The sequence below is a fragment of the Copadichromis virginalis genome, linkage group LG19 (assembly GCF_057382275.1).
Source record: "Copadichromis virginalis isolate Kocher_CV1m ecotype Utaka linkage group LG19, C_Virginalis_male_GT1.1, whole genome shotgun sequence".
In the NCBI taxonomy this organism is placed as follows: Eukaryota; Metazoa; Chordata; class Actinopteri; order Cichliformes; family Cichlidae; genus Copadichromis; species Copadichromis virginalis.
The window spans coordinates 33,076,307-33,102,866 of record NC_140636.1 but is presented as its reverse complement, the minus strand read 5'-3'; the positions used below and the strand labels follow the sequence as shown (position 1 = coordinate 33,102,866).

General features: G+C 39.3%; 2 protein-coding genes across 3 annotated transcripts in view; one reads left to right on the top strand and one right to left on the bottom strand.

The window, feature by feature from the left end:
• Window positions 1–303: 303 nt before the first annotated feature.
• Window positions 304–1,507, bottom strand: LOC146686564 (cytochrome c oxidase subunit 8A, mitochondrial-like). Its single transcript, XM_085442528.1, has 2 exons — window positions 1,296–1,507; window positions 304–569 (listed from the first exon to the last, which is right to left on the bottom strand). The coding sequence occupies exons 1-2, from the start codon at window positions 1,410–1,412 to the stop codon at window positions 459–461; spliced, it is 228 nt and encodes a 75-aa protein (XP_085298654.1). The 5' UTR covers window positions 1,413–1,507; the 3' UTR covers window positions 304–458.
• A 2,364-nt stretch (window positions 1,508–3,871) lies between these two features.
• Window positions 3,872–26,560, top strand: part of btbd7 (BTB (POZ) domain containing 7) — a 36,937-nt gene continuing 14,248 nt past the window's right edge. Inside the window, exons 1-3 of one of the 2 annotated variants that reach the window (XM_085441077.1) lie at window positions 3,872–4,228; window positions 10,455–10,682; window positions 14,608–15,759. In XM_085441077.1, the coding sequence (XP_085297203.1) occupies window positions 10,601–10,682; window positions 14,608–15,759 (1,234 nt within the window). In that variant the 5' untranslated portion in view covers window positions 3,872–4,228; window positions 10,455–10,600. Of the gene's footprint in view, window positions 4,229–10,454; window positions 10,701–14,607; window positions 15,760–26,560 lie in introns of both variants that reach the window. The other variant, XM_085441076.1, reaches the window with a different exon arrangement.

Sequence of the window (26,560 nt, the reverse complement as noted above, 5' to 3'; positions counted from 1 at the left end):
TTATCCAATAACACTTTCGAGCTATAAATGTGCATGTGTATGAATACTTAAGCCTGTGTCTAAATGCAGCATTTCTCATTTAAGCGGCACTTCCGCTAGTAGATGCAGGAGTGAACGATAAACAGACCCTACGGTCTGAGGTCCTGACAGACCCTTCCCATCATGGTTTCTGCCAAGAATTTTGTCTATACTCCTAACTGATGAAAATGATATCCTCAAAGTGTGTTAAAGCAAAAATGTTGTCTTTTTTTTATATATCACCCTCAAAACAGTCAATAATCTCAGAAATAAAATACACAATAGTTATCATATGTAACTGTTTATATAGGAAAATAGCTCAGTCAGACTTCAGATTTAACAAAGGTTTTACTTTTTTTCACGAGATTTTACACAGTGGAGAGAGGTTCACACAGTGACATTGCTTGGGTGTCTGTCTGCAGAGTTCCTGTAGAAATCAATCATGTTGAGGTATTCTGGCCTTGTCTTCGATATTCTGGGATATGATGCATGATCCAACCAGCCGGGGCCAGGAGAGTCACAGCAAACACACATAAGGCAAAGGTAGACTGCTGTAAGAAAGTCCAATAAAATATAACCATGAGTGTTTTATTCACAGACACTGCAAATGTAATCTACATGAAAGGTTATAATACACATTCAATGCAGTGTTAGTGTTTGAGCTCTCAAATATCTTCTTTCATATGTTAAGTTGAACAGAAAGGACTAAACCAATGAACACGACAGAGGGTCCCAGTCTTAGTGACTCACTGCGTGATATAACTTCACCGCCACCACCCACTTATATTTTCCTGCCATAATATTCTCTCTGTACCTCTCCACCATGGTATTCCTAACCTGGGATGAGCTTTGTAAAAGCCCCTATGGATGTCCCTTAGGACAGATCAACAGATTTATAGTGGCATAAACACTTCCTGCTATGCTGCAGTTCCATCATAGGATCCCTTTACAGAGGCCAGAGCAGACTTATAAATAACAAATGAATAAAACATCTCTTCCACTCTGCAGACTGGGGAATGCAGTTCGCTTGAATTCTTCGCATTAAGGGCATTTGAACCATCACAGACATTGACTTCCAATGACTGACTATTTTATATTGTTTGCATTTTTATGAGACCATAGTCCCTAAAATGGCATTACTTGTGGTTTAGCATCCATTCAGTACAGGAAAAATATTACTGCAGTTCTTGCTTTTGTTGCAGGACATTATACAGTGTAGATATTCAAGGATGTCTGCCTGTTCAATTACAAGTACAATAAAAGTTAGTCAGTCCTACCACTGGCCCAATCTTTTCCTTGGGTGGCTTGCTGCAGATGGTTGACCTCTGATTTTGCTTAATGTTCTTCAGCAGCAGCAACCTGGTTAGTGTGGGTCTCCTAAAAAGCAAGGACATCTTTCTTGAGACAGCTCACAGTAAATCTCGTTCACAGAAGAAAAATGTGTCTCTGGAAACTTCTCCTCACATCCTGTGAGATACTGACAGATAGCCTGTACTTTTATCTAATTCCCATCACTCTTCCAGGGAGGAGTTACTTCCATGGACCAAAGACACTTGTATAAACATACAGAATGAGTTCTCATCACAGCAAATTCGGTCTTGGTTGTGTGCCTGAAGATTAAAGTGGACTGAAAGGGGGAAATATTGGTTACAAAACACTGATTTCGAGCCTGAATGAGCACACAAGGTGTCTTTTTTAATGCTGAACAGTCGTTAGTTAAGCACACAAAGTCCTAAATTAAGAACACAGCGATCAATTGTTGGCAATTGTTTACAACATTTTTCTCTCTAGAAAGTACACAGGACACAGAGTGCTGAAGAAGTAATATGCATTTGCTGGATTTTTGATAATCCATGTAACAAATATTGATTAATATTGATAATACAACAACAGCATTCAATTTAATTCAAGTTTATATATATATAGTACCAGCTCACCACAATAATCACCTGAAAGTGTTCTATACTGTAAGATAAAGTTCCTACAGTATTGGAGAAAACCTCAAGCCACCCCCAATGAGCGCATACTTTGCAACCATGGGAAGGGGAAACCTCCCTGTAAACAGGAAGAAATCACTAGCAGAGCCAGACTCATGGAGGGGAAGCCATCTGCAGAAGCCAACTGAGGGTGAGGGGAAAGAGAAAACATAAAGTCCAGTAATAACCTGAGCCTATAGCAGGATAACTAAGCGAAAGTTTAGGGTTTGTTGATCCAGCCCCAACTATACCTTTTATCAAAAAGCAAAGTGTTGAGTCTAGTCTTAAAAGTAGAGACAGCGTCTGTCTCGTGAATCCAAACTGGGAGCTGGTTCCACAGGAGAGGGGCAGCATAGTTGAAGGCTCTGCCTCCCATTCTCGTTTTTAAAAACTCAAAGAACCACAAGTAAACCTGCAGTCTGAGAGTGACATGCTCTGTTGGGATAATATGATACTATGAGGTCTTAAAGATATGATGTGGCCTGATCACTGTGAGGAAAATAATTTTAGAGTCAATTCTTGATTTAACAGTGGATTAACCAGAGGCTTTTTAGAGAACATTTAGCTATCAATAACTGTATTACTATCACTACACAACTTGTATATTCATTCCATATATAGATAGAAATTTTTGTCATTTCAAAAAAAATATTATGGTATCTGAACCAGAACCACTTAACAAAAATCTTCAAAAGATAGTCTTCACAAGTCAACACAAAGACAGGGCTATCCAGATGTCTGAGTAAATCTCTTGTATTTCTGTTCTGTTCCATTCTATTCTGTCCTTCTATTTAATAGACTGGAGGACAGACTGCCTGAATAAAACCAAAGGCATGTATTGCTTAACTTTGTCATTTAAGGCTTTTCCTTTTTAATTCCTTACTCGGGGTGATTGCAGGGTAATTGTAGATTTATATCAACATGGCAAGTCGATGCAAATAATAAAACAGTGTCCATTGTTTATGATTATTTGAAACCTATAGTGTACATACAAAAAGGTTTTGGCACTCACATTACATGTATTCTGTCGCCCTCAACAGGATGCAGTAAGAACTAGATCTAGCTGGGAAAAAACAGAACCAACTTTATCCCTGAAGTCTTTACTACTAGCATATACCTGTTCACACAATAGTCGACACTGAATAAGAAAAATATTCCAAATCAAACAGTGTTAAGGGATCAATACGTGTATGTATTGCAAAGATGCATTGCTGCCGTTAGCTTTAACATAATAATCAAGGCGAAAATTGGTGGTGCAGCCTGCATCACAGTAACGTCATCTCATAGGTCTGCCTCTAAATGAAAGAGGGAAAGGTTAATAGACAAACCATGCGCTGGGTTGCATTGTCTGGAACATTTTCTATAATATTATACTTAAAATTGCATACCGCTGTTCGTCACAGCTCCCGATTCTCCTGCAGAATTACTGACAATGTCATCAGTTATATAAAACATAAAGGGAAGCTGAGAAGTACTATCTTGACCATATGATTGTGACACGTACGTAGCCCATTTCTGACTACTGCCACCAATTAAACGCTAGAGGGCGCTCGCAAACGGTATATTGCACAATCTGCTGTGAGTACTGACGGGCCTCTTGAACAGTCGGCATACAGCAATGAGAGTGTTAAGTTGACCTAAACGCAAAGAAAGATAGACTTTACTTCCAAAATTAAGACGTTTCAGAGCACGAGCAAAGCGTGCCTTTTAAATTTATTCGACACCTGCAGAATTTGTGCAAAATTTGAATATCAAACGCGGGATGTGAAATGCTTTTTCATTGGGTCGCAAGTTACTGCACAACGAAAATGCAGTAAACTCTCGCGTTTGAAGGTTTTATTTTGAAAAACATGACCGGAAGTTTCCTTCTTATTTTGGCTAACTTGAAACGGGTAGCGTTGGGATAGGCCATAACAACCACCCAACAAGGCGTTGTGCTACTAAGGGGAAATACCGAACCGAACCGAGATTTAAAACGGTCTGGGTTTAGTTTTTAGTCGAGGTAGATGCTGAAAAATCACCGGAAAGTCGATGCAAGTGGAAACTATTGCACATTAGAGACCAAAGGTTGACGTCGAGCCGTGCGTAATGAGCAGAGTTGGGAAAAGAAGGTGTTGAGCTGCATTTTTTTTCTCTCTCCCTCTCCCTGCCTGAGACAAGTTGGATCGGAGTGCTGCCTAAACTACGAGGGGAAACGAAGAAAAAATAATGCCTGCGAAGCTCCTCACTTTCTGGTAAATATCTTTTAACGACCGCTTTTCAACAGTTGCATCTCATCTTGCTCAAAGTAAATTTCCGAGGGCTGAAGTCAAAGCGACACCGCAGAGATAGCTTACCCTAGCCTCTTAGGATATGCTACTAATTACAGGGCTGTGGTGAATATGACTCCTCTTGCTGGGCTGTCGCCATACAATTTGGACATTACTTCCCTTTTTTATTTATCAGCCGCGAAAAACAATCCGCTTTAATTTTATTTTTTTTCTCTGCTCTTAAAGGCACTTTTAACCAAAGCTTCCGCTGAGCAGCGGTAGCCCAGAGAGCAACAATAGCTCCGTGATAACGGCAGGCTAACAAAGCCTTTGCAAATAATTAGATTTATTTTCATACGGGCTGGAGAAGACTGCTCTTATTTGTTTTCGTTTTGCGTGTGGCTGGATTGGTAGAAAAGTTCAGGATAAGTGTGATTTTTGTGTCACTTTGGAGAAAAACCTACATGTTGCTGATTATTGCATCTGTGTGACACAGTAGTTGACAGACTGAGCTTTGGGGACAGCTTAAACCGCAATTGTAGCCGCTGTGTAAAGATGAAGACTTATTGCGTGGCTAGGTCTTGTAATAATTTCCACAAGTCATACAATTATTACCATAATAGATTTAGATACCAATGACTTCTTTGAATTGTGTAGGTATCTGACATTAACCCATCCAATAGAAAATTAGTGTTGCTGTAGCGAGATTTTTTCCTAACAACGTATGTGATGTTTGTTGGCATTAGCATCCATGTAAGTGATGAGGAGCCATATGCAGTCTGCGATAATCCCATGGTAATCTCACTGAAATTGCGGGTAGACTCAGCAGTCAGTCCGTTAACTCCATCTTTTTCTAAAATGCAGCCTGTCTGTCTTTGCAGCTCCTCACTTGAATAAAGGTGCCTTCCCCGTGCGTTTTAGTGCTCATGTTTACCATTTCGCTGGGTTAAGTATTTGTGTCAGTGCTTCAGAGCTGTATAATGACATGTAATTATCAGTGTTACAGTGCTCAGAAATCCATGACTGGCATGAAAAGGCAGCGAGCTTGCAAATACTTGCCACTCAGTCAGCCGCACTTTACCCTGAATGCTGTTTACCCTGGCCAGTTGGATGGAGAACCCAACAATGAGCATTGACATCTCACTCAAAATAAGCACCCATTGTGTCCTGAGTTGCCATTCATTCTCTGAAGATCGACAACTGGGTTATGTTTGCGCAGTCATTAAGTGTATGCCTACTTCACATGATGGTTCTGTTCGGTTTTCCATTGCAAGCACACCTACAGGATGACATTCATCTGTCCAGTGTTTGTTGGATAAGTTGCCATCATGTATTCAAATCAAACAAATTAACTTTGAGGTAGCTGTGTTTGATATTTGCCATTTTGTTTCATGGCCTCTAGAGCAAAACGTAATCAGCTGACAGCGTACTCAGTGAAATGTCAAATATGCACCATTACGGTTCATATTGTTAGTTGACACAGGCTAATCCTGAGGCTGCTCACCATGAGTCATCATCGTGGGGACTTTTGTTTCCTCTCTCCGTTTCTGTCATTTCACTGTGTTGTCTGTTTTCTAGCTTGTTCTGATTTTTCCTTAGGTTCCCATGGCTCTCCTGCCAGAATCTGTAATCAGCTGAATGGCCTGACACAACATTATGCTGATTTACCTGATTGGCAAAAAACATTGTCGGCATAAGCGGTCTGCTCTGCCTCTGAATTTGCGTTCTCCGGTTATCGTTTCAGACAAAATATGACTATTATTTTAAAAGGGCAGACTTTATTTTGTTTTCCACCAACCTTCGGTGGCTGTTCCAGTCGGGTATCTTGCTGCGAGATGTGTGCAGACACATCAGTCCCATGGAGGTCACTCTGTGTTAGAGAGTTCTGGTTTCTGCTCACTGCTGCATTGCTTTTTTATGACCTTCCAGAGCACCCTTAATTGTATCAAATATCAAAAGAGTCAGACAATCTGTAACTGAAAGCTGTATTTCTGCACAGCTCTGTAAGCAAAAGACGTAATGGGCAACTTACCCCAGAGGTCATTTAACAGGTTTTGTGACAGTAAAACTTCTTTTCATCCCCCAAAGCCGGCATCTTTTGTTTTTCTTGTTGTATGTGAATCAGAAACATAAACTTTGTTTCTTCTGTGATTCCTATTGTGAAATGGATACACACATATGTCAGCATTGGACTAATAAAAATACCTTTTGGAAACATTAAATTGAAGAGCTCTGTGTGTGAGAGCTTTAATGCATGACACTGCTGTGTAATTGCAGACAGGAAAGTGTTTGGGGAGAGTATTTCAGTGTTTCATTCAGGCCTGACTGTGGCACTGGCTCCTTTCCAGAGGATTAGGGCATTTAGCCACTGAACCAAACAAAGACGTCCATCAAAAAGCGGACATAGTTTTATTCACAAGATTCACAGTGGGACTAGTAGAGTACACAGCGCGCAGGTTTCTTCAAGCTGTTTGAGCACAGACGTGTGCGCCTTTTTAGATTAGTAAGCTGTTATAAAATTACCGAAGAGGAATGAAATGGGAAATTCTCAATCATCTTCGATGCTAGCCAAGTAATTCTCCACATCACCTTTAATTTGGCGAAATCTTGTCAAGCCCATTCTAGCTTAATTACCGCTGCCACTTTGACTTCCAACGCCGGTTGCGTGTGTGTTCCAGCAGATGAGTTCAGGTTTATGGAAACGACTTGTGAAAAGGCTGCACTGAAATAATAGAAATGTGCTGCTAAAATTTGGGCTTGCGTACAGGACCGAAGACCTGTGTACCCACCTCTTCCGTTTTCTCTAGCCACGATGAGGATATCCACATAAATGATTAATAAAGAGCCCTGACAGTCATTTGAATAATACATCGCTCCTGTTCGCGTGCCAAGTAATTTTTGTATGTTCAGTGGACGGCTGTTCTTTTGTCTTTTAAGCCCCTTTAACTGGCTGATTGTTAAAATAACATAAAAGTGATCCATGACTGAGGCAAGGTGAGCGGTTTGATAGGGTGCATATGTGTCCATGACAGCGTGTGCGTAGAGGTAGGTGGGGGCAGGGAGTGTCTCTTGTCACCTCTCATTAGGGACGCATAGTCCAGCTCGGCTGGTGTCTGCCTTCCCCCGTCTGTGGCACTGCCCTCCTCTGCTCCCAGCCTGAGCAACAACAGAGCGCCTCAGTGTTTCAATCTAAACTGCAGGAAAGTGTCTTAATGTTTGACATCAGAGAGATTATGGCCAAAATGCTTCTTGCACATTATGAGTCAGGTCTCTGCCCTAAATTATGGTTTTAGAATTCAGCACTGCAGCTAAAGTTAAATTTGGTTCGCTAATTTGAATGAATTAAAGCCGCCTCGCTGGGAAGTTGGTGTGGTGTTCAATGGATGCGTTAGTTGCTTTGTTTTATTCTGCCTCTGCTCTGCTCCTTAGAGAACCCCAACCACCACCACCACCACCGCTGCCTTTTTGTAAACAAGACAGTATATATCTCAAGGGCTGCTTCCTCTCTCCTACATATTCAAATTCAATTTCTAATTTTGTCCAAATTAATTCCCTGTGAAGATGGGGCTTATTTAAAGCAGTCTAATGAAATAAAGATCAACCAATGTTTTTATTGGAGTGCTCTAGTGTGACTGCCTGGTGACTATTTGTGTGTGGAGTAAGAGGCTGTGGTTTTCCATTGAACCCTTGGGAGGTTGTGGAGTGGTTCTCTACAGGGGCAGACACTATGATTTATTAGTATGGTAGGCAGGAAAACCAGCAGTCTGAGATAAAGCAGATCTCCCATCACACTCCAGTTCTAAGTTTGGTCTAATATACAAAAGAGACTAAATGAGAATATATACGTGACTCTTTTTGTGTTGAGTTATTTAAAGGACCACAATGAGGATTACATTTTCAAATTTCTTAGTAATGTTTATAAAGGGACGCATTCATGCCAAGATGTAAGTGCAGAGGGAAATTGGGAATCTTCTCCTCTTCTTTGGTTGCAAGAAGTAGTTTGCAAAAATCTTTGGATTTGCCTGCATTTCTGAATTGACTACTCATAAACTGCAGTCGAAACTTCATCTAACTTACTGTTATAGATAAACCCAATCTGATTCAACTAATGAAACGCAAAGAGAAAAAAAAGAAAACTATAAGTCACTGCTCTCAGGGGAGCAGTGACTTATAGTTTTCTTCTGTTTTGATTAGTGGTCTTTCTTTTAGTGGACACTATATGACAGAGTTTCCTTTGTTTCTTTTTAATGACCTTTTATGATCCCACCTTGTTTTTTGGTAAAGTCTTTGCTGGATTTCAACCTCCTTGGGAAAACCCCAATAGTCCTAAAGTCTTTCCAACTTTTTGCACCTCTGTAATGTTTTTTATAACATCCTGATAAAAGTTATTGCAATTAAAGCTTTGCTCGCACCAGCCAAGGGCAGACTTCAACCGCTGTTATACTTCCCATATCCGGCATACACGTCTCCAGACATCTGCACGCTCTCTGGTTTGCTCTTTGGGCTTGTGTGACTTTCTGAAGCTTGGGCAACATTTTAAGAGTAACGAGTGCAAAATCTTAAGAAAAGCTTGACCCCCTCAATCCAGCTCTATAACTGCAGTCTACATGCTTGTCGAAATGAAGCCAGATAGACTCAGTTTGCAATTGTTAGCTTGAGTAGTCGTCAGTACACTCAGTTAATGAGGTGCCCTGTTTTCTTTTAGATCATAGCTGGTGACAGCATGAAAAGAGAAGAGGGAAAACTGCTTGGCCATTGCCATGGCTCACAGCAATAAGTTATGGTAATGACTGTAAAGAGCAACTTAAAGCTGCTCAACTCTGCATCTGCAGCACAGCTTCTGTCTTTGAATTATTAGCTGGTCCCCCAAACATATGAATTAACAACCAACTGAGTGCTCAGATGTCTGTTTGGTAGAGTTTTTGTCACATTGGAGAACTGATTTGCATAAAGTCGGCTGTTAAGGTTTGTGTAATCTAAAACATAAATGTTCCCTTCATTGATAAAATAGAAGTTAAATACCCATTATCCAATCATATATTATCTTTCTTTTATCATGATAGAAAATTAATGTAGAAAATAATTTAAATGATATGAAAAGCTATTATTTTATAATGTTCTGCTGATCACTTGCTGCGTCCACCAGAATTTGCAGGGGGAATTACTTTTCCTGATCAAATTCTTAAAGACCAAACATATCCACCTGAGTATAACCTCATTAAGACCACACTGATTTGTAGCCATGCGAGCATAATGGCTCTGGGTGCCAAATACACACCAGGACCGGCTGTGTGTGGATGTATATGTGTGTTAATATCTCAGGCCTTAAAACGGGTGTTAATCTCATCTCTGGAGCTGATTTGGCTAAATGTTGGCTACCCATTGGATCAGTTTGGCTACTGGAAAAGTACCCAGGTCATGTATTAGACTTCCTATACTTTAAAGTAATGCAAGGTACAAAGTTCTGGTTTGGTTTGTATTCATTTTCTTGTCGTTTATTTATCAAGAAACCACAGTTTCATGATAAATAAATTCATCAGCTTCCTGGAGAGGAAGGATTGAAAATGAAGCACCCCCCTGTATAAACTGTATTGTAGAATCACTGTCAAGAGACATATTTATGCTATGTTTATGCTATGTTCTATATTTGTATATTTGTTGCCCACCCCATAACATAATATGTTACAATACTGGATTAAGTCTACAGTCAAACATATCTACACTAAAGAGTTTTCACTGGCTACAGACTGAACTGGAAAAGTACCCAAATCATTTATTAGACTACTTCTAGTTTAAGGTGATAACAGGCAAAAGCAGAGTAACTTGTTCTGGGTTGTACCTCCCTCTGAAAGTCCCCCACCACATCTGGATTACATTGTAGTTGACTGCTTGTCATTTCTTGAGGGGAGGATAGGGAAGTCTCTGTTAACTGGAGTCACTGTTGAAGATTATAGATAGGAGAATGACCATGCAATTTTCACTTTTCACAAAAACTCAATTTTTAGCACTTCAAACCTGTAAAATGGCAAGACAGCTATGATTCATCGGTGCCGTGAAATCAATATGGCTGAAACGGCGCGATAGATAATATTAAGTGCTCCTCTGTTCACCTTCCTTAACACTGACATTCATTATCTTTCCAAAAAATCCAATCTCACAATGTTGCAGTCACTCTTAAGCTTAAATATCTCTCCTTCTGTTCTTCCTCCAGCCATGGCAGCTTGGGCCTGGAGCTCTGAGGATGCTTCAGAGGACCCGTGCCTGACCTGCAACTGACGACTGAGAGGAATACGTTGTCTGAGCAGAATGACTCAGCACGAGGGGGGACCCCCAAATAGCAAGTGAAGAGAACCGAGGATGGGTGCCAATGGATCCAGCTACCCGCACTCGTGCTCCCCACGGATAGGGGGAGGTTCACAGGCACAACAGACTTTTATAGGTATTAAGTGCATCACCGGTCAGTTCATGTATATGATTATTATTATTATTTTTACAATATGGCAAAATGTCTTTTGTTAGATGAATTACTGGTGAAAAACCCAATTTCTCTTCATGTCCAAAGTAGAGTCAAGAATCAGATTTGATTAAAAAATATCTCTACAAACATAATGGGATGGTCTGCTATACACATTACATTATATTAACCTGCTTCCATGGCAACTAATGGTGCAATAGGTGAACATTTTTATGCATGAGAGCTCTTAAACAGAGCGTTTGAGTACAACTGAATTCATTAAAAAGCAGTGGATCTACTTTACTGTGCCATATGGACTTAAATTATTGTTTAAGGCTGACGAATAATTGCATTAAGTATTTATTTGTCAGAACTGAAATCTAACTTGTAGACAGGAAGCGAGCCCTGTGACTGACTATAGCCTACTTTCTGGCCTGAATGGGCTGACAGCTGCACTTTGAGTTTTTAATGTGAAGAGGTTTTTTGGGGGTTTTTCTCTCTCTCTCTCTCGCTTTTGGTCTTGTTCCAATTTCACTACTGTCATTGTTGAAGAGCATAGCATATGGCCTTCAGTTAGTACCTGTATCCTCAGAAAACCTGTCTGACATGGAGTGTAGTGGTTTGCTTGTATGTACATATTGTCGACATTTAAGCACTCTTTTTGATTGCTGTTGAAGAAAGTGGCAGAGTCTAGTTTATGGCTCTTAAAGCTTTCCCTGCAGTCCTGAGTGCCAGAGCGTTTGGAGAGCTGCTCCAGAGATTAATTTAAATAAGTCTTTTCTTAAGTTAAAAAAAGTGTTTATTTCAGTTTTAGAATGACTTAAGTCTGGGGTTTATGTGGGTTTCCACTTCAAAGTGAAAGCACTGCAAAGAGCCAAATTATCTCAGTAGCCCCTGAGACCTCTCCCGTTTGCTCTGAGCTCTGTAGCTGCTTGGTTGAGCTGGCCGGGGCCATAGATGATTCACAGTGTTAGAATGATTACTATTTGGGTCACACTGATGGATCCTGAGAGAAAGGCAGGCAGAGAGGATCTCCTTGGCAGAGGTTCCTCTGACGTACAAGTCCTGCCTCTCAAGCAAAAGATAACTGCTATTCAGTGTAATTGATTGGGCATAAATACATGAATGGACCTACGTTGATGGAGGAGTCTAAAGTAGGACGGGATTATAATTGGGTCTGTGATGATCAAGGTTTGGTCTGAAAAAAAAATAAAGACTTTTTTCCTTCCTTTTTTTTCCAGTTGTTGAACTAGATCCAGATGTTTTGGTAGCTGGGTCAGGCATGAGTGTCCTTAGCTTGATAGAGCAGGGCACAGATATACAACAGTAAACTGGTGCAGGCTGCTTTTGAAACAAGGAAAAAAAAAGAAACAAATACAGCTCTTGCAGCAAAGGAGCTCTAAAATGAACCTCTTTTCAAATTCATTTTATTTCTTGATCCTAAAAAATTGAAAATAAACACCTGAGAAATAACTGTGGCTTGCTTGTGCAAAAGTTGTGGAAGCCCTCCACTTGTAGAATTTGATTGGGGTTTTTAGAAGAATTACCATTAGGACTTTCTCTTTGATTAAATTCTCTGACTCTTCAAACATATCCAGGATTCAGTAACCGTGGGTTCCTCTTAACAAAGACTGAGGATGAGAAAATGAAACCAAGTGTCGCCTACAAGGCAGGGGAAAGCTTTAAAAAGATATCAAAGTGCTTCCAGCTTACAATTTCCAGTGCCCAGAATGGCATTAAAAAATAGCATTTAAAGGGAACTGTGAAAATCAACAAAATATTATTGAGCAAGAAAACTTTCAGGAAAAAAACATGTCTGGTGGGCAAAAAAAGGGAGGGGGGCATATGATGGTAAAAGAAGCTACAGGAAGGTTGGGCTGACAGAAATGGAAGTGATCCATATACATGGTCTACACCATGGACGCCTTATCGAGCTCTCACAATTAGAGCAGGGCGATATGGCCAAAAATATTTATCACGATATATATTTGAAAATTTGCGATAACGATATAACCGACGATATAATTGATGCGAGACAAAATACAACTCCACAACATTACTAGCGCAAAAAGACAACCTTCCATTTATTTTCACTTAAACAAGAAGCTGGTTTTTATGTACATTAAAGCTTTATAAAAATGTAACAGTGCAAATGCAAATTCCTTGCTGAAAGTTTAACCAAAAGGCATTTCCAGTAGAAATGGGCTGACATATCCTGAGCATAACCATGTATAATATCCACTGAAGTTAAAAAGAGGTGCTTTGCAACATTAAACTGCAGTGTGCAGTACGTATTTTTCGGACCATAAGGTGCACAGGATTATAAGGCACATTAAGCGAAACAAAGCAGTCAGATAAATCAAACTTTATTAAACTCATTCTTCTTGCTTCCTCCACTTCTGTACCATTGATTCATTAATGTTGAATTCTCTGGCAGCTGCTCTATTCCCATGTTGTTGCAGTATATTAATGACTAACCTCGTATTGTGGATGGATTATCTCAGTTTTTCTCCTGACTGAAGTTTGGTCCGTTTACAGCATCCTGCCATGCGATTGCATTTGTCTCTAACCATGAAGAACCTTCACGTTAACTTTTATAAGTGGAAAAGTGTTAGTGTTCGTCCTCCAGCTTCACTGTTTATGTTATGCTAACATAGCTGTGTCGCTAGCGATCACGTAGCACATCATTATATACCAGCTAGCCCAACTTCAGTAACCCTACAAACGTCACTGCTGTTTAGTTTCCTGTCTTCATTTATGTTGGAAGTGATAGCAGAGCTGTACGTTTGATTTTTTTCAGAAATCTCTCAGTCAGAACATGCTATATCATGCTTAGGTAACTAGCGAAACTAGCGAGCTAACTTCCGCTAGCTTCCTGCTAACTTCTAACTCCGTTAAATGTAATAACTTTTGTTTTCATGGATGCCTGGAAGTTAAACTTTATAGTTACACCTGGTAAAGCAGCAATGCTGATCGTTTTATTAAAGATGAAAGAATTTAGACAGTTTTTAACTCTAAGTGATGCTGCAGTGTTGTTTGACCTGAAGTATACGGAGTTTAGGACCCAGATTACTCCCAGATTTAAGAGCATCTTAGTCCGACAAATACGACAATAACAACGGCCGCTTGCATGTTCTGCAAAAAAATGTGCTTTGTTGTATATCTGACGGACAAACACCAAACCAGTTCCACATCACTGAAGTTGCACCATTTTTACAAACCAATTCTGGTTCATCTGTTTCACTCAACAATCGGCCATGTGCGTATGAAAACAAAGGCACTGCGCATGCGCGTTTTACTCCCATTCTATCGCGATATTTCATTTTCCTATCGTTGCCTAACATTATACCGGTATTACCGTGAACGGTATAATATGGCCCAGCCCTACTCACAATCCCATTACATGAACATCACTGAAAATCTGGGTATATTTAACATGCAATTTGTGTAAGACAGTCTTTAAAAAAAAAAGAAAGAACTGGAAGTGATCTGCAAGAGTGTCTGAAAATTGCTTAACCAAGAATAGAAAGTCTTTCAGCTGGCAGAAAAAGGTGTTTATCTGCCTAAATTGTGGCTGAATTGCATTGAAACTTCTGTACATACCACCTTTTACTGTTTCGTTTTTACAAACTGTGGACCCATAGTTGCTGTTTGGGGGGGGGGCATGAACACATTTGTCACAGGACTGTCAGGTAAACCTAAAACATGTTATGAATGTACACTAAATGTCACAATTCCCAATATGAAAACTAAAAAATGTAAAAAGGGCCGTGTGTGTGTAAGGGAAAGCTTGACCACCCACCATTAATTATTTTTTTGTAATGTAAAACTGTTAATTTCTTTCTATTATAATTAGATGTATTTAAAACACAATAATTTTTAGGCTAACCTTCAGCTGTTTTTATTCCAGGGACCTCATCCTACTCTCAGCAGGGATATGGTTGGGAGTCAAAGCTATACAGCCTGGAGCACGGCCATGAGCGGCCGGCAGACAGGAAGAAGAAGAGTCTTGGTCTGGCGACTCTCAAGCGGAGGTTCATCAAAAGGAGGAAGTCTAGCCGCTCAGCGGATCATGCGCGGCAGATGCGTGAGCTTTTGTCAGGGTGGGACGTCCGTGACACAAACGCCCTGGTGGAGGAGTATGAGGGAACGGCAGCCCTCAAGGAGCTGAGCTTCCAGGCCAGCCTCGCACGTCCAGAGGCTCCTAGCTTGCAGCGGGATCTAGCCGCTCTCTACCAGCACAAGTACTGCACAGATGTGGACCTCATCTTTCGGGGTACTTGTTTTCCAGCTCATCGGGCCATCCTGGCTCCCCGTTGCCCCTTTTTTAAGACCTTGCTGTCTTCATCTCCCGGGTACGGAGCAGAGGTTCTAATGGACATTGACACGGCTGGCATTGATGTTCCCATGTTCTCCGCCCTACTTCACTACTTGTACACTGGGGAGTTTGGGGTGGGTGGAGCAGAGGATACGAGGCTTCAGAATGTGGATGTGCTAGTGCAGCTAAGCGAGGAGTTTGGTACACCTAACTCCTTGGAGGCAGACATGAAGGGCTTGTTTGACTACATGTGCTACTATGACGCTCTGCTCAGCTTCTCTTCAGACTCTGAAATGATAGAGAGCTGTAATGAGAGAGGAGCTGTGGCTGCAGCAACATCAGTGAGTCAAGGAGGCAATGGGGCCCCAGGAGCTGCAGGGACCCCAGACGAGGACCTTAGGGCTCACAAAGCTATCCTGTCAGCACGCTCTCCTTTCTTTCGGAACCTTTTGCAGCGACGTATTCGCACAGGCGAGGAAATGACAGAGCGCACACTCCAGACACCCACCCGCATAGTGCTGGATGAGTCCATAATACCACGAAAATATGTGCAGGTTATTCTCCACTGCATGTACACGGATGTCGTCGAGCTCGGGCTGGTGCTGCGTGGCAGCCCCTCAGCAGGCAGCCTCGGTGAGGTGCAAGCCCTAGTGTCAGGGAGCCGTGGGGCCAGCACACGCACTGAAGAGGCCATGGAGCTGTACCATATTGCTCTGTTTTTGGAGTTTAGCATGCTGGCTCAAGGTAAGTCATAGTCACAATATCAACAACATAGGGTGTGATAGCAACCACATTTTTCTGTTTTGACTTATTTTGCTTATTTTCTGTCTTACTGATACTATTAGGATAGTCAATGCTCATAATAAACATGGCCACTGTGGGTTGGTTTATATGTGAATAATCCCTGTGAGCCAACAGCTCCGGCTTCTTATTGCTCTAAATGCTTTGTTTCATACAGTTTTTTTTGTTTTTGTTTTTTTTTAACTCGTGGCTCTGTGTGACATCAGTGACATATTCCTAATATGGTCATGTTGGGCACACAGCTCTGGCTGTGAGGACAGAAGCCCTTCCCATCTGCCATAAATCTTCCTTCTAAAGGGCAGCCAGCCAGAGGAACGTTGGCTTAAATGGAGAGGGGCTTGTTTCAGATAGTAGCAGAGAGTCTGAACAGCAGCCCAGTATAACATACGGATATATAAATAATCATTATGTCGAACTGTGAATCAATTCTAGCAGAGTACAAGATTAAAATTATGGAGCTGGAAATGAGCAAAAAAAAGTCCCAGATAAACAATCTGCCTCAAAATTTTTTTGTTTAGTTTCATTCCTAAGTAATTTCTTCCTTCCTGTCTGCAGAATACATGAGTCAAAGTGCTGGCAAGGTCTCTAGGACAAATTGCTTAAAACCTTAACAGCAACCAACTGTAGTTCAATAGCCTGATCATAAGGTTTAGAGTCAATTTGCCTGTCCAGCCTGTCATAATTGTGTCATTTTCTATTAACTTAATAATATGAGCTAGACTTTTATCATAATAGGATAGAATTTTGTACGTGAGTTGATGCCTTGCAAAACTCAACCCTGCTATAACGTCTCTTTTCATGCATTCATGTCATTTTTTTACCAGACTCAGTGTCTTAATATTCTGCACTTAATATGGCTGCAGATTACTCTAGCTGTGACGGGTGTTAGAAACAGGCTGATATAGGTTATCTCTCCCTCTGGAGGCATACAGCCCCACTCTCTGTTACATGAGGTGCTTCTGTCAACACTTCATTTCTGCTCTATCTTTACTCAGATTACACTCTTTTTTTGACCCTGGTAGCAAAGGTTAAAGCCATACTTTTTACATGAGCCAGTCGCTTCCTCCACTGCACTTTCTCCAAAGTGGCACCTGAGCGTTTTGCAGTTTCCAACACAAATAAACAAAAATCCACTGTAATCGGAATAACCTTTTCAAGTATGCAGTATTTAAAGCAGTCTTTTTCAAATACACGCAAAACTACCGAATTTGGCCCGTGTGAATCCAAAAGTGACAAAACACAATTTCTTACTTTATCGTGTCTTCTCGGCCAATAATGATCTTCATAGTCACAGTATAGGAAATTAGTTTGCCTAATACTGAAATGAAGCTATAAAGACCAGAGAGTTTGACTGCTTTGTGCTTTCTAATGAAATCAAACCAGTATTATTTTAAGACACTCGTTTACAGTTACATCCAGAATATTTAAAATATACTTTGCGATTTGACAGCTTCACCACTGTCGTTTCACAATAAAAGCCTGTGAGTGTTTTCTTTCAATTCTTCACTCCTCTGTAGCTCAAAGGTTATTTTTTTATGGTGAGGCAGCTGCAGATATATAACATAGTCTATATGCTCTGTTGGCACACTGTTTTATAAAGCTGAGATCACTATAGAGTAGCCAGAATTTTTTTTTTTCTCTCTCCAAACTTATGCTGCAGCATTAATACAAATATAGTCCATGTCATAATCTTAATGTGCTAAAGTAGGTGTGGGTCTTTAAGCTGATAAGAGGAAACCACACATTCTGTTTACAGAGGAAGTAATAAAAAAATATACATGTACATCTTTTTTTTTTTTTTTTTAACACACAGCACTTTATTGCAATAAACATGCTGGTATTAAAATCTTTTAAAAGCAGAGGATCAATACTGTGTAGCTGCTGTATTGACTGAAGGCTTGAGAGTCGATTACCTTTTTTAAGACCTGTGTGGTGATTTTAATAGCACTGGACACACAACTGGTTAGACACCAGCTCCCACCCTCAAGCTTTGGGTGTCACTCTCAGGGTCATTCTGGCAGCTTAAGCCAGCAACAAGGAGGCATATGGTGTCATCCCCACACACCATCACCTCGTCTTCCCCCTCCACCCCCCCACCTTCTCAACAAGCCCCTAATCGAGGGGTATTTTTATCCCTCTTTGCTCCCTTTCCGTCTGTTCTGCACAGCTCAAATCATTTCCCGTCAAACCTCAAAGTGGAATGTGGTGAAATAGTTTAGGTTAACCTGATGCTATTTTATCCAAGTCTCTCTTTCTACTCTTTAACTTCCTGTTGTTACACTTTTTGAGATCACTTCATTCCTAGAGATATTTTTGTGCATTTTGGAAAAGTGTGTTTATCTGCCTAATTTGGGTTAATTATGAGACTTGAAATTTGTAAGAAGCCATCCAACTGTTTTGCTGCGACGTCTCTTTAGGAGACAGCAGAGAGGTTTATGTCAGGGGTTTCATATAGAAAGAGCCCCCTCTCATCTGTCACACTGTCATCCCCCTTTACGTGCTCCTTGGCTGCTTCCCTCCGGCTACAAGGAGGTTTGGCCCTTGGAGGTTTTTGTAGAGCTCTCTGTCATTCTTCCTTATTAATTCTCAAGATGGGCTTCCCTTTACGACTACATCTCACTCAAATAGTAACCAGTATTAAAAGCCTTATTAATTTTTCAAGCGCGCTGAAGAGATGATAGCCCTTCAGTGCAGTTTCATTGCTGCCTTCCCTTCTTGCTCTCTGACCGACCAGCGATTTCAGTGCCCTATCTTGTGTTTTGACTGCTTTGACTGAAGCTCCATTTCCTGACTGATTGGCTGAGATGATTTACATCCACATGCTTGTTTACATGCCTTTGAGTGCAGTTGATGTTTTAAGTGGCTTTGGAGACTGTGTGCTCTATAAACACAGAGCTCCAAATCATGACAGCATGACAAAATTCATGCGTACTCCAAAGTTGGTGTAGTGTAGAGCTGACTGTCGCTGTTCCTGCTGTTCTGTTGATATTCTTGTCAGTCGACTAAGCTCCAGTGAATGTGGTGCACCACCCGTGGAGAGGGGGAGGCGGGTTAGTACTAGATATAATGCTGATTCTAATCTCCACCTCATAATAAAAAGTGCTGCGTTTTAAAAGACTGGCTGTCACTGAGAATTCGAATGGGCTAACAGAGAGCAGAGCTGTTTGCTTTCCTGTGCCACTGGTCCCAAGTGGGGAATTGCCTGCTTTTGTGGACGTATGCCTGTGTGTCTGCTTTAAGGGGAGGGTGAAAAATAAATAAATAAATAAAATCAAATTGAACTAGAAAAATTTGCATTTCCTGCGAAAATGCAGTGTGGATGCTTAAAGCTGAAGCTGTATGCAAAAAGTAGCTGAAAAAGCTGAAAAGTTGCAGAAATTGTAAAAACTTTGCAGAAGCAAAAGAAGTTTGCTAAAATGGAATAACTTAGCAGAACTGCAATATCTTAGAGGAAACATAATACTTGGCAGAGATACAATAGCATAGCAGAATTTAGCAGAAATATTGTAACTTACCAGAAACATGATAACTTCTCAAAAATACAAGAACTTAGGAGAAATAGTATAAGATAACAGAAAGAATATATTTAGCCAAAAATACTTAAACATTACAGAAACACTATGATTTAGAAAAATAGTACAACAGAGCAGAAATATTGTGATTTACCAGAGACACTGTGATGAACTATGAATATTGTAATTTTAAATTAAGACTATGTTTTAGCACAAATATTATAATTTGGCAGAAATACTATAATTTAGCAGAAATACTATATTAAGCACAAATCCTATAAAAAGCAGAAATGGTATGATTAAGCATAAATACTACATTTAGTAGAAATACTTTGTTTTAGCACAAATCCCATAAAAAGCAGAAATACTGTACTATGATTTAGTAGAAAGACTATAATTAATCAGAAATACTAAATTTAGCAGAAATACTATATTAAGCACAAATCCTATGAAAAGCAGAAATACTATATTAAGCACAAATCCTATAAAAGCAGAAATAGTATATTAAGCACAAATCTTATAAAATAGCAGAAATAGTGTGATTTAGCACAATAGTAATAAGTTAAACAGAAAAATTGGAAAAGCAAAATGGACAGCTGAAAAAATGCTGAACATGCTGAGGTTCCCTCAAATATACTTGTTAAATGACAAAAATCAGCAAAAAAATTTATGACTGCCACACAATTACAAATATGTACACATGAGGAAACACACATGCACAGAGAGACACACACACAAGATCCAATTCAGTCAACCAGTCTAAATATATTGAATTTGAATCTTACAATGGGATCATCCCATTAAAAGGCTTTCTCTCTCTCTCTCTCTCTGTCACACACACACACAAACACACACACACACACACACACACACACACACACACACACACACACACACACACACACACACACACACACAGGGAGAGAGAAGTAAGTTTCTAGGTCAGCCTGGGAGCTGGTGAATTTGAATCCACCAATCAGAGAGGCTGTGCACTTTTCCCCACCAAAACAGGTGCATCTGTTTACACACGCAGCAGCACAGAGAGACACAGGATTTTTGCAGTCTATTTCTCATAGTGACGACTCCCCTCAAACAAATGACCGTAATTTCCTAACCGTAGGGGCTAGAACGGTCATTCTTACACCGTTTTGTTCAGAAGAGATGGGGGAATCTTCAAGTGTTGACAATTTAATATTAAAATATGAATTTTTAGAGATATATGACACGGATGACTTGTTGACTTAGAAGCCACGAATTCCCCAATATGCAAATTTGAATGCCTGAGACCACATATGTGATTGGCTGGCTGGGAAGCCGTGCAGGCCCTGATTTGTGGATTTGAATTCCTCAGCCCTCAGATATGATTGGCTGGCTTAGAAGCCACGAAGGCCCCAATATGCAAATTTGAATGCCTCAGGACACTTATTTGATTGGCTGGGAAACTGTGCAGGCCCTGATTTGAAAATTTGAATGTCTCAGTCCTCACCGAGGATTGGCGGCCTGGGGACCTGGCAGAAATATATAGAAATACTATTATTAAGCATAAATACTACATTTAGTAGAAATACTATGTTTTAGCACAAATACTATAAAAAGAAGAAAAACTATAATTTAGCAGAAATACTATATTAAGCACAAATCCTATAAAAAGCAGAAATACTATAATTTAGAACAAATAGTATAAAAAGCAGAAATACTATAATTTAGCAGAAATACTATGTTAGGCACAAATCCTATAAAAAGCAGAAATACTATAATTTAGCAGAAATACTATGTTAGGCACAAATCCTATAAAAAGCAGAAATACTATAATTTAGCAGAAATACTATATTAGGCATAAATCCTATGAAAAGCAGAAATAGTATGATTTAGCAGAAATACTATATTTAGCACAAGTACCGAAAAGTACCAGAAATACTATGATTTAGCAGAATAGTAATAACTTATTGAAACACAAATGCACAGAGGGACACACAAACACAGGCTCTAATCCAGTCAACCAGTCTAACTATGTTCAATTTAAATCCTACAATGACATGCTGCCAAATAAGGGCAGGGTCCTCTCTCTCCCACTAAACACACACACACACACACACACACACACACACACACACACACACACACACACAGGGAGAGAGGACTAAGTTTCTAGGTCAGCCTGGGAGCTGCTGAATTTGAATCCATCAATCAGAGAGGCTGTTTACGTTTTCCCGCCAAAACAGGTGCATCTTTTTACACACGCAGCACAGAGACATAGACCTGCTTCTTTCAGTTTATTTCACATAGTGAGGATTCCCCTCAAACAAATGACCATAATTTCCTAACCATAGGGGCTAGAGCGGTCATTCTTACACCGTTTTGTTCAGAAGAGATGGGGGAATCTTCAAGTGTTGACAATTTATCATTAAAATATGAATTTTTAGAGATATATGACATGGATGACTTGTTGACTTAGAAGCCACGAATTCCCCAATATGCAAATTTGAATACCTGGAGCCCACATACATGATTGGCTGGCTGGGAAGCTGTGCAGGCCCTGATTTGTGGATTTGAATTCCTCAGCCCTCAGATATGATTGGCTGGCTTAGAAGCCATGAAGGCCCCAATATGCAAATTTGAATGCCTCAGGACACATATATGATTGGCTGGGAAACCGTGCAGGCCCTGATTTGAAAATTTGAATGTCTAAGTCCTCACAGAGGATTGGCTGCCTGGGGACCTGGCAGAAATATATAGAAATATATAGAAATACTATGATTAAGCATAAATACTACATTTAGTAGAAATACTATGTTTTAGCACAAATACTATAAAAAGCAGAAATACTATAATTTAGCAGAAATACTATATTAAGCACAAATCCTATAAAAAGCAGAAATAGGATGATTAAGCATAAACACTACATTTAGTAGAACTATTATGTTTGAGCAAAAATCCTATAAAAAGCAGAAATACTATATTAGGCACAAATCCCATAAAAAGCAGAAATAGTATGATTAAGCATAAATACTACATTTAGTAGAAATACTATGTTTTAGCACAAATAGTATAAAAAGCAGAAATACTGTAATTTAGCAGAAATACTATATTAGGCACAAATCTTATAAAATAGCAGAAATAGTATGATTTAGCACAATAGTAATCAGTTAAACAGAAAAATTGGAAAAGCAAAATGGACAGCTGAAAAAATGCTGAACATGCTGAGGGTCCCTCAAATATACTTGTTAAATGAAAAAATCAGCAAAAAAATGCACAGGGAGAGAGAAGTAAGTTTCTAGGTCAGCCTGGGAGCTGCTGAATTTGAATCCACCAATCAGAGAGCCTGTGTACTTTTTCCCGCCAAAACATGTGCCTCTTTTTACACACGCAGCACAGAGAGGCACAGGATTATTGCAGCCTATTTCTCATAGTGAGGACTGCCCTCAAACAAATGACCATAATTCCCAAACCGTAGGGGCTAGAGCGGTCATTCTTACACCGTTTTGTTCAGAAGAGATGGGGGAATCTTCCAGTGTTTACAATTTATCATTAAAATATGAATTATTAAAGATATTTGACTTCTAATGCACCATAACTGAGTAGAGCGAAGCAAAAACTGCCTTGACTTGCCCTCAAACAACGCTTTGTAACTCGAAATCTATTTGGAGTATCGATATCATTCTTTCACCGTAAGAGACAGCAGGCTTTGGTGAACAGTCATGGAAATTTTCAGGTCTCTGTGGAAATCCAAAAAAAAATTATGACGAGAGAAAAAAGTGGTTCATTTCCAGAGTTTTAAATCTGAAGAAATCTGAGCGAAGGACGAATTTCCTACCCTCAAACAAGTCCAACTCATTTCAGAACGGTAATAGGTGAGAAAGAAATTCTTGAATTGTGAGCGTCAGGGGTGTCTGAAGATATTCGGGGACAAGCCTCATGTCTTAAAGTCGCTTCGTTAAGGAGATATGACGATTCGAATATGCCTCTCATTACAGAAATCCAGCGATGATTTTGAACAAGCTCTCCATTGACTTTATATGGAGAGTTTTGAGACCTTGTGTTGGTCTGAGGAGATTTGCAAAAATTCTATAAATCCCACAACAATGATAGTGACATTTTCTGAAAGCCAGCAAAAATACCTACGTTTTGATGTATAATTTGTGGAAGTTGAGTGAAAATTGAGCAAGTAGCAAGAAGTTGTTCGGACATGAAGTGAAAATTGCAAAACCTTCAGTGGCACACTGGAAGCCAAGAGCATAGCAACCATAACAACGCATGTATTTTGTGAAAAATCACAATTTTGCAACTCAAAACTTTAAGAGGCATAAAAGTAAAACAGTAAAACATTTGAAAAAGCTGAATCATACCTGAATAGCCCAATAATTTGTGAACATTTTAAAGTTTGAATGGTTGTTCTAGGTGAAAATATGAGGAAGTAGTTAAGTTTCAAAAACAAGCAAATTTTAGCAGAATTGCAGAAGTTTCCCATTCATTTCAATGGGACAAATTAAAGGAAAAAAGCTTAATATTTTAAAAAGTATAATAGTTAAAAATAGCAAAAATCGTAGCGTAAATTAGCAGAAATAGCAGAATAGTTTAAAATTTGAACGGTGAAAATCGGCTGAAAATTGTGGAAGTAGTTAAGTGCCAAAAAGTGTACGGAAGCAACTAGAATAATAATAATAATAATAACTAGAAAAATTTGCATTTCCTGCGAAAATGCAGTGTGGATGCTTTAAAGCTGAAGCTGTATGCAAAAAGTAGCTGAAAAAGCTGAAAAGTTGCAGAAATTGTAAAAACTTTGCAGAAGCAAAAGAAGTTTGCTAAAATGGAATAACTTAGCAGAACTGCAATATCTTAGAGGAAACATAATACTTGGCAGAGATACAATAGCATAGCAGAATTTAGCAGACATATTGTAACTTACCAGAAACATGATAACTTCTCAAAAATACAAGAATTTAGGAGAAATAGTATAAGATAACAGAAAGAATATATTTAGCCAAAAATACTTAAACATTACAGAAACACTATGATTTAGAAAAATAGTACAACAGAGCAGAAATATTGTGATTTACCAGAGACACTGTGATGAACTATGAATATTGTAATTTTAAATTAAGACTATGTTTTAGCACAAATATTATAATTTGGCAGAAATACTATAATTTAGCAGAAATACTATATTAAGCACAAATCCTATGAAAAGCAGAAATACTGTACTATGATTTAGTAGAAAGACTATAATTAATCAGAAATACTAAATTTAGCAGAAATACTATATTAAGCACAAATCCTATGAAAAGCAGAAATAGTATGATTAAGCATAAATACTACATTTAGCAGAAATACTATATTAAGCACAAATCCTATAAAAGCAGAAATAGTATATTAAGCACAAATCTTATAAAATAGCAGAAATAGTGTGATTTAGCACAATAGTAATAAGTTAAACAGAAAAATTGGAAAAGCAAAATGGACAGCTGAAAAAATGCTGAACATGCTGAGGTTCCCTCAAATATACTTGTTAAATGACAAAAATCAGCAAAAAAATTTATGACTGCCACACAATTACAAATATGTACACATGAGGAAACACACATGCACAGAGACACACACACACAAGATCCAATTCAGTCAACCAGTCTAAATATATTGAATTTGAATCTTACAATGGGATCATCCCATTAAAAGGCTTTCTCTCTCTCTCTCTCTCTCTGTCACACACACACACACACACACACACACACACACACACACATGCACACACTGGGAGAGAGAAGTAAGTTTCTAGGTCAGCCTGGGAGCTGGTGAATTTGAATCCACCAATCAGAGAGGCTGTGCACTTTTCCCCACCAAAACAGGTGCATCTGTTTACACACGCAGCAGCACAGAGAGACACAGGATTTTTGCAGTCTATTTCTCATAGTGACGACTCCCCTCAAACAAATGACCGTAATTTCCTAACCGTAGGGGCTAGAACGGTCATTCTTACACCGTTTTGTTCAGAAGAGATGGGGGAATCTTCAATTGTTGACAATTTAATATTAAAATATGAATTTTTAGAGATATATGACATGGATGACTTGTTGACTTAGAAGCCACGAATTCCCCAATATGCAAATTTGAATGCCTGAGACCACATATGTGATTGGCTGGCTGGGAAGCCGTGCAGGCCCTGATTTGTGGATTTGAATTCCTCAGCCCTCAGATATGATTGGCTGGCTTAGAAGCCACGAAGGCCCCAATATGCAAATTTGAATGCCTCAGGACACTTATTTGATTGGCTGGGAAACTGTGCAGGCCCTGATTTGAAAATTTGAATGTCTCAGTCCTCACAGAGGATTGGCTGCCTGGGGACCTGGCAGAAATATATAGAAATACTATTATTAAGCATAAATACTACATTTAGTAGAAATACTATGTTTTAGCACAAATACTATAAAAAGAAGAAAAACTATAATTTAGCAGAAATACTATATTAAGCACAAATCCTATAAAAAGCAGAAATACTATAATTTAGAACAAATAGTATAAAAAGCAGAAATACTATAATTTAGCAGAAATACTATGTTAGGCACAAATCCTATAAAAAGCAGAAATACTATAATTTAGCAGAAATACTATGTTAGGCACAAATCCTATAAAAAGCAGAAATACTATAATTTAGCAGAAATACTATATTAGGCATAAATCCTTTGAAAAGCAGAAATAGTATGATTTAGCAGAAATACTGTATTTAGCACAAGTACCGAAAAGTACCAGAAATACTATGATTTAGCAGAATAGTAATAACTTATTGAAACACAAATGCACAGAGGGACACACAAACACAGGCTCTAATCCAGTCAACCAGTCTAACTATGTTCAATTTAAATCCTACAATGACATGCTGCCAAATAAGGGCAGGGTCCTCTCTCTCCCACTAAACACACACACACACACACACACACACACACACACACACACACACACACACACACACACACACACACAGGGAGAGAGGACTAAGTTTCTAGGTCAGCCTGGGAGCTGCTGAATTTGAATCCACCAATCAGAGAGGCTGTTTACGTTTTCCCGCCAAAACAGGTGCATCTTTTTACACACGCAGCACAGAGACATAGACCTGCTTCTTTCAGTTTATTTCACATAGTGAGGATTCCCCTCAAACAAATGACCATAATTTCCTAACCATAGGGGCTAGAGCGGTCATTCTTACACCGTTTTGTTCAGAAGAGATGGGGGAATCTTCA

Coding starts and splice junctions, on each gene's coding strand:
- LOC146686564 (XM_085442528.1), bottom strand. CDS start 1,412: ATGTCCTTGCTTTTTAGGAGACCCACACTAACCAGGTTGCTGCTGCTG. Junction 570..1,295: donor AGGAAAAGATTGGGCCAGTG/GTAGGACTGACT, acceptor ACTTTCTTACAG/CAGTCTACCTTTGCCTTATG.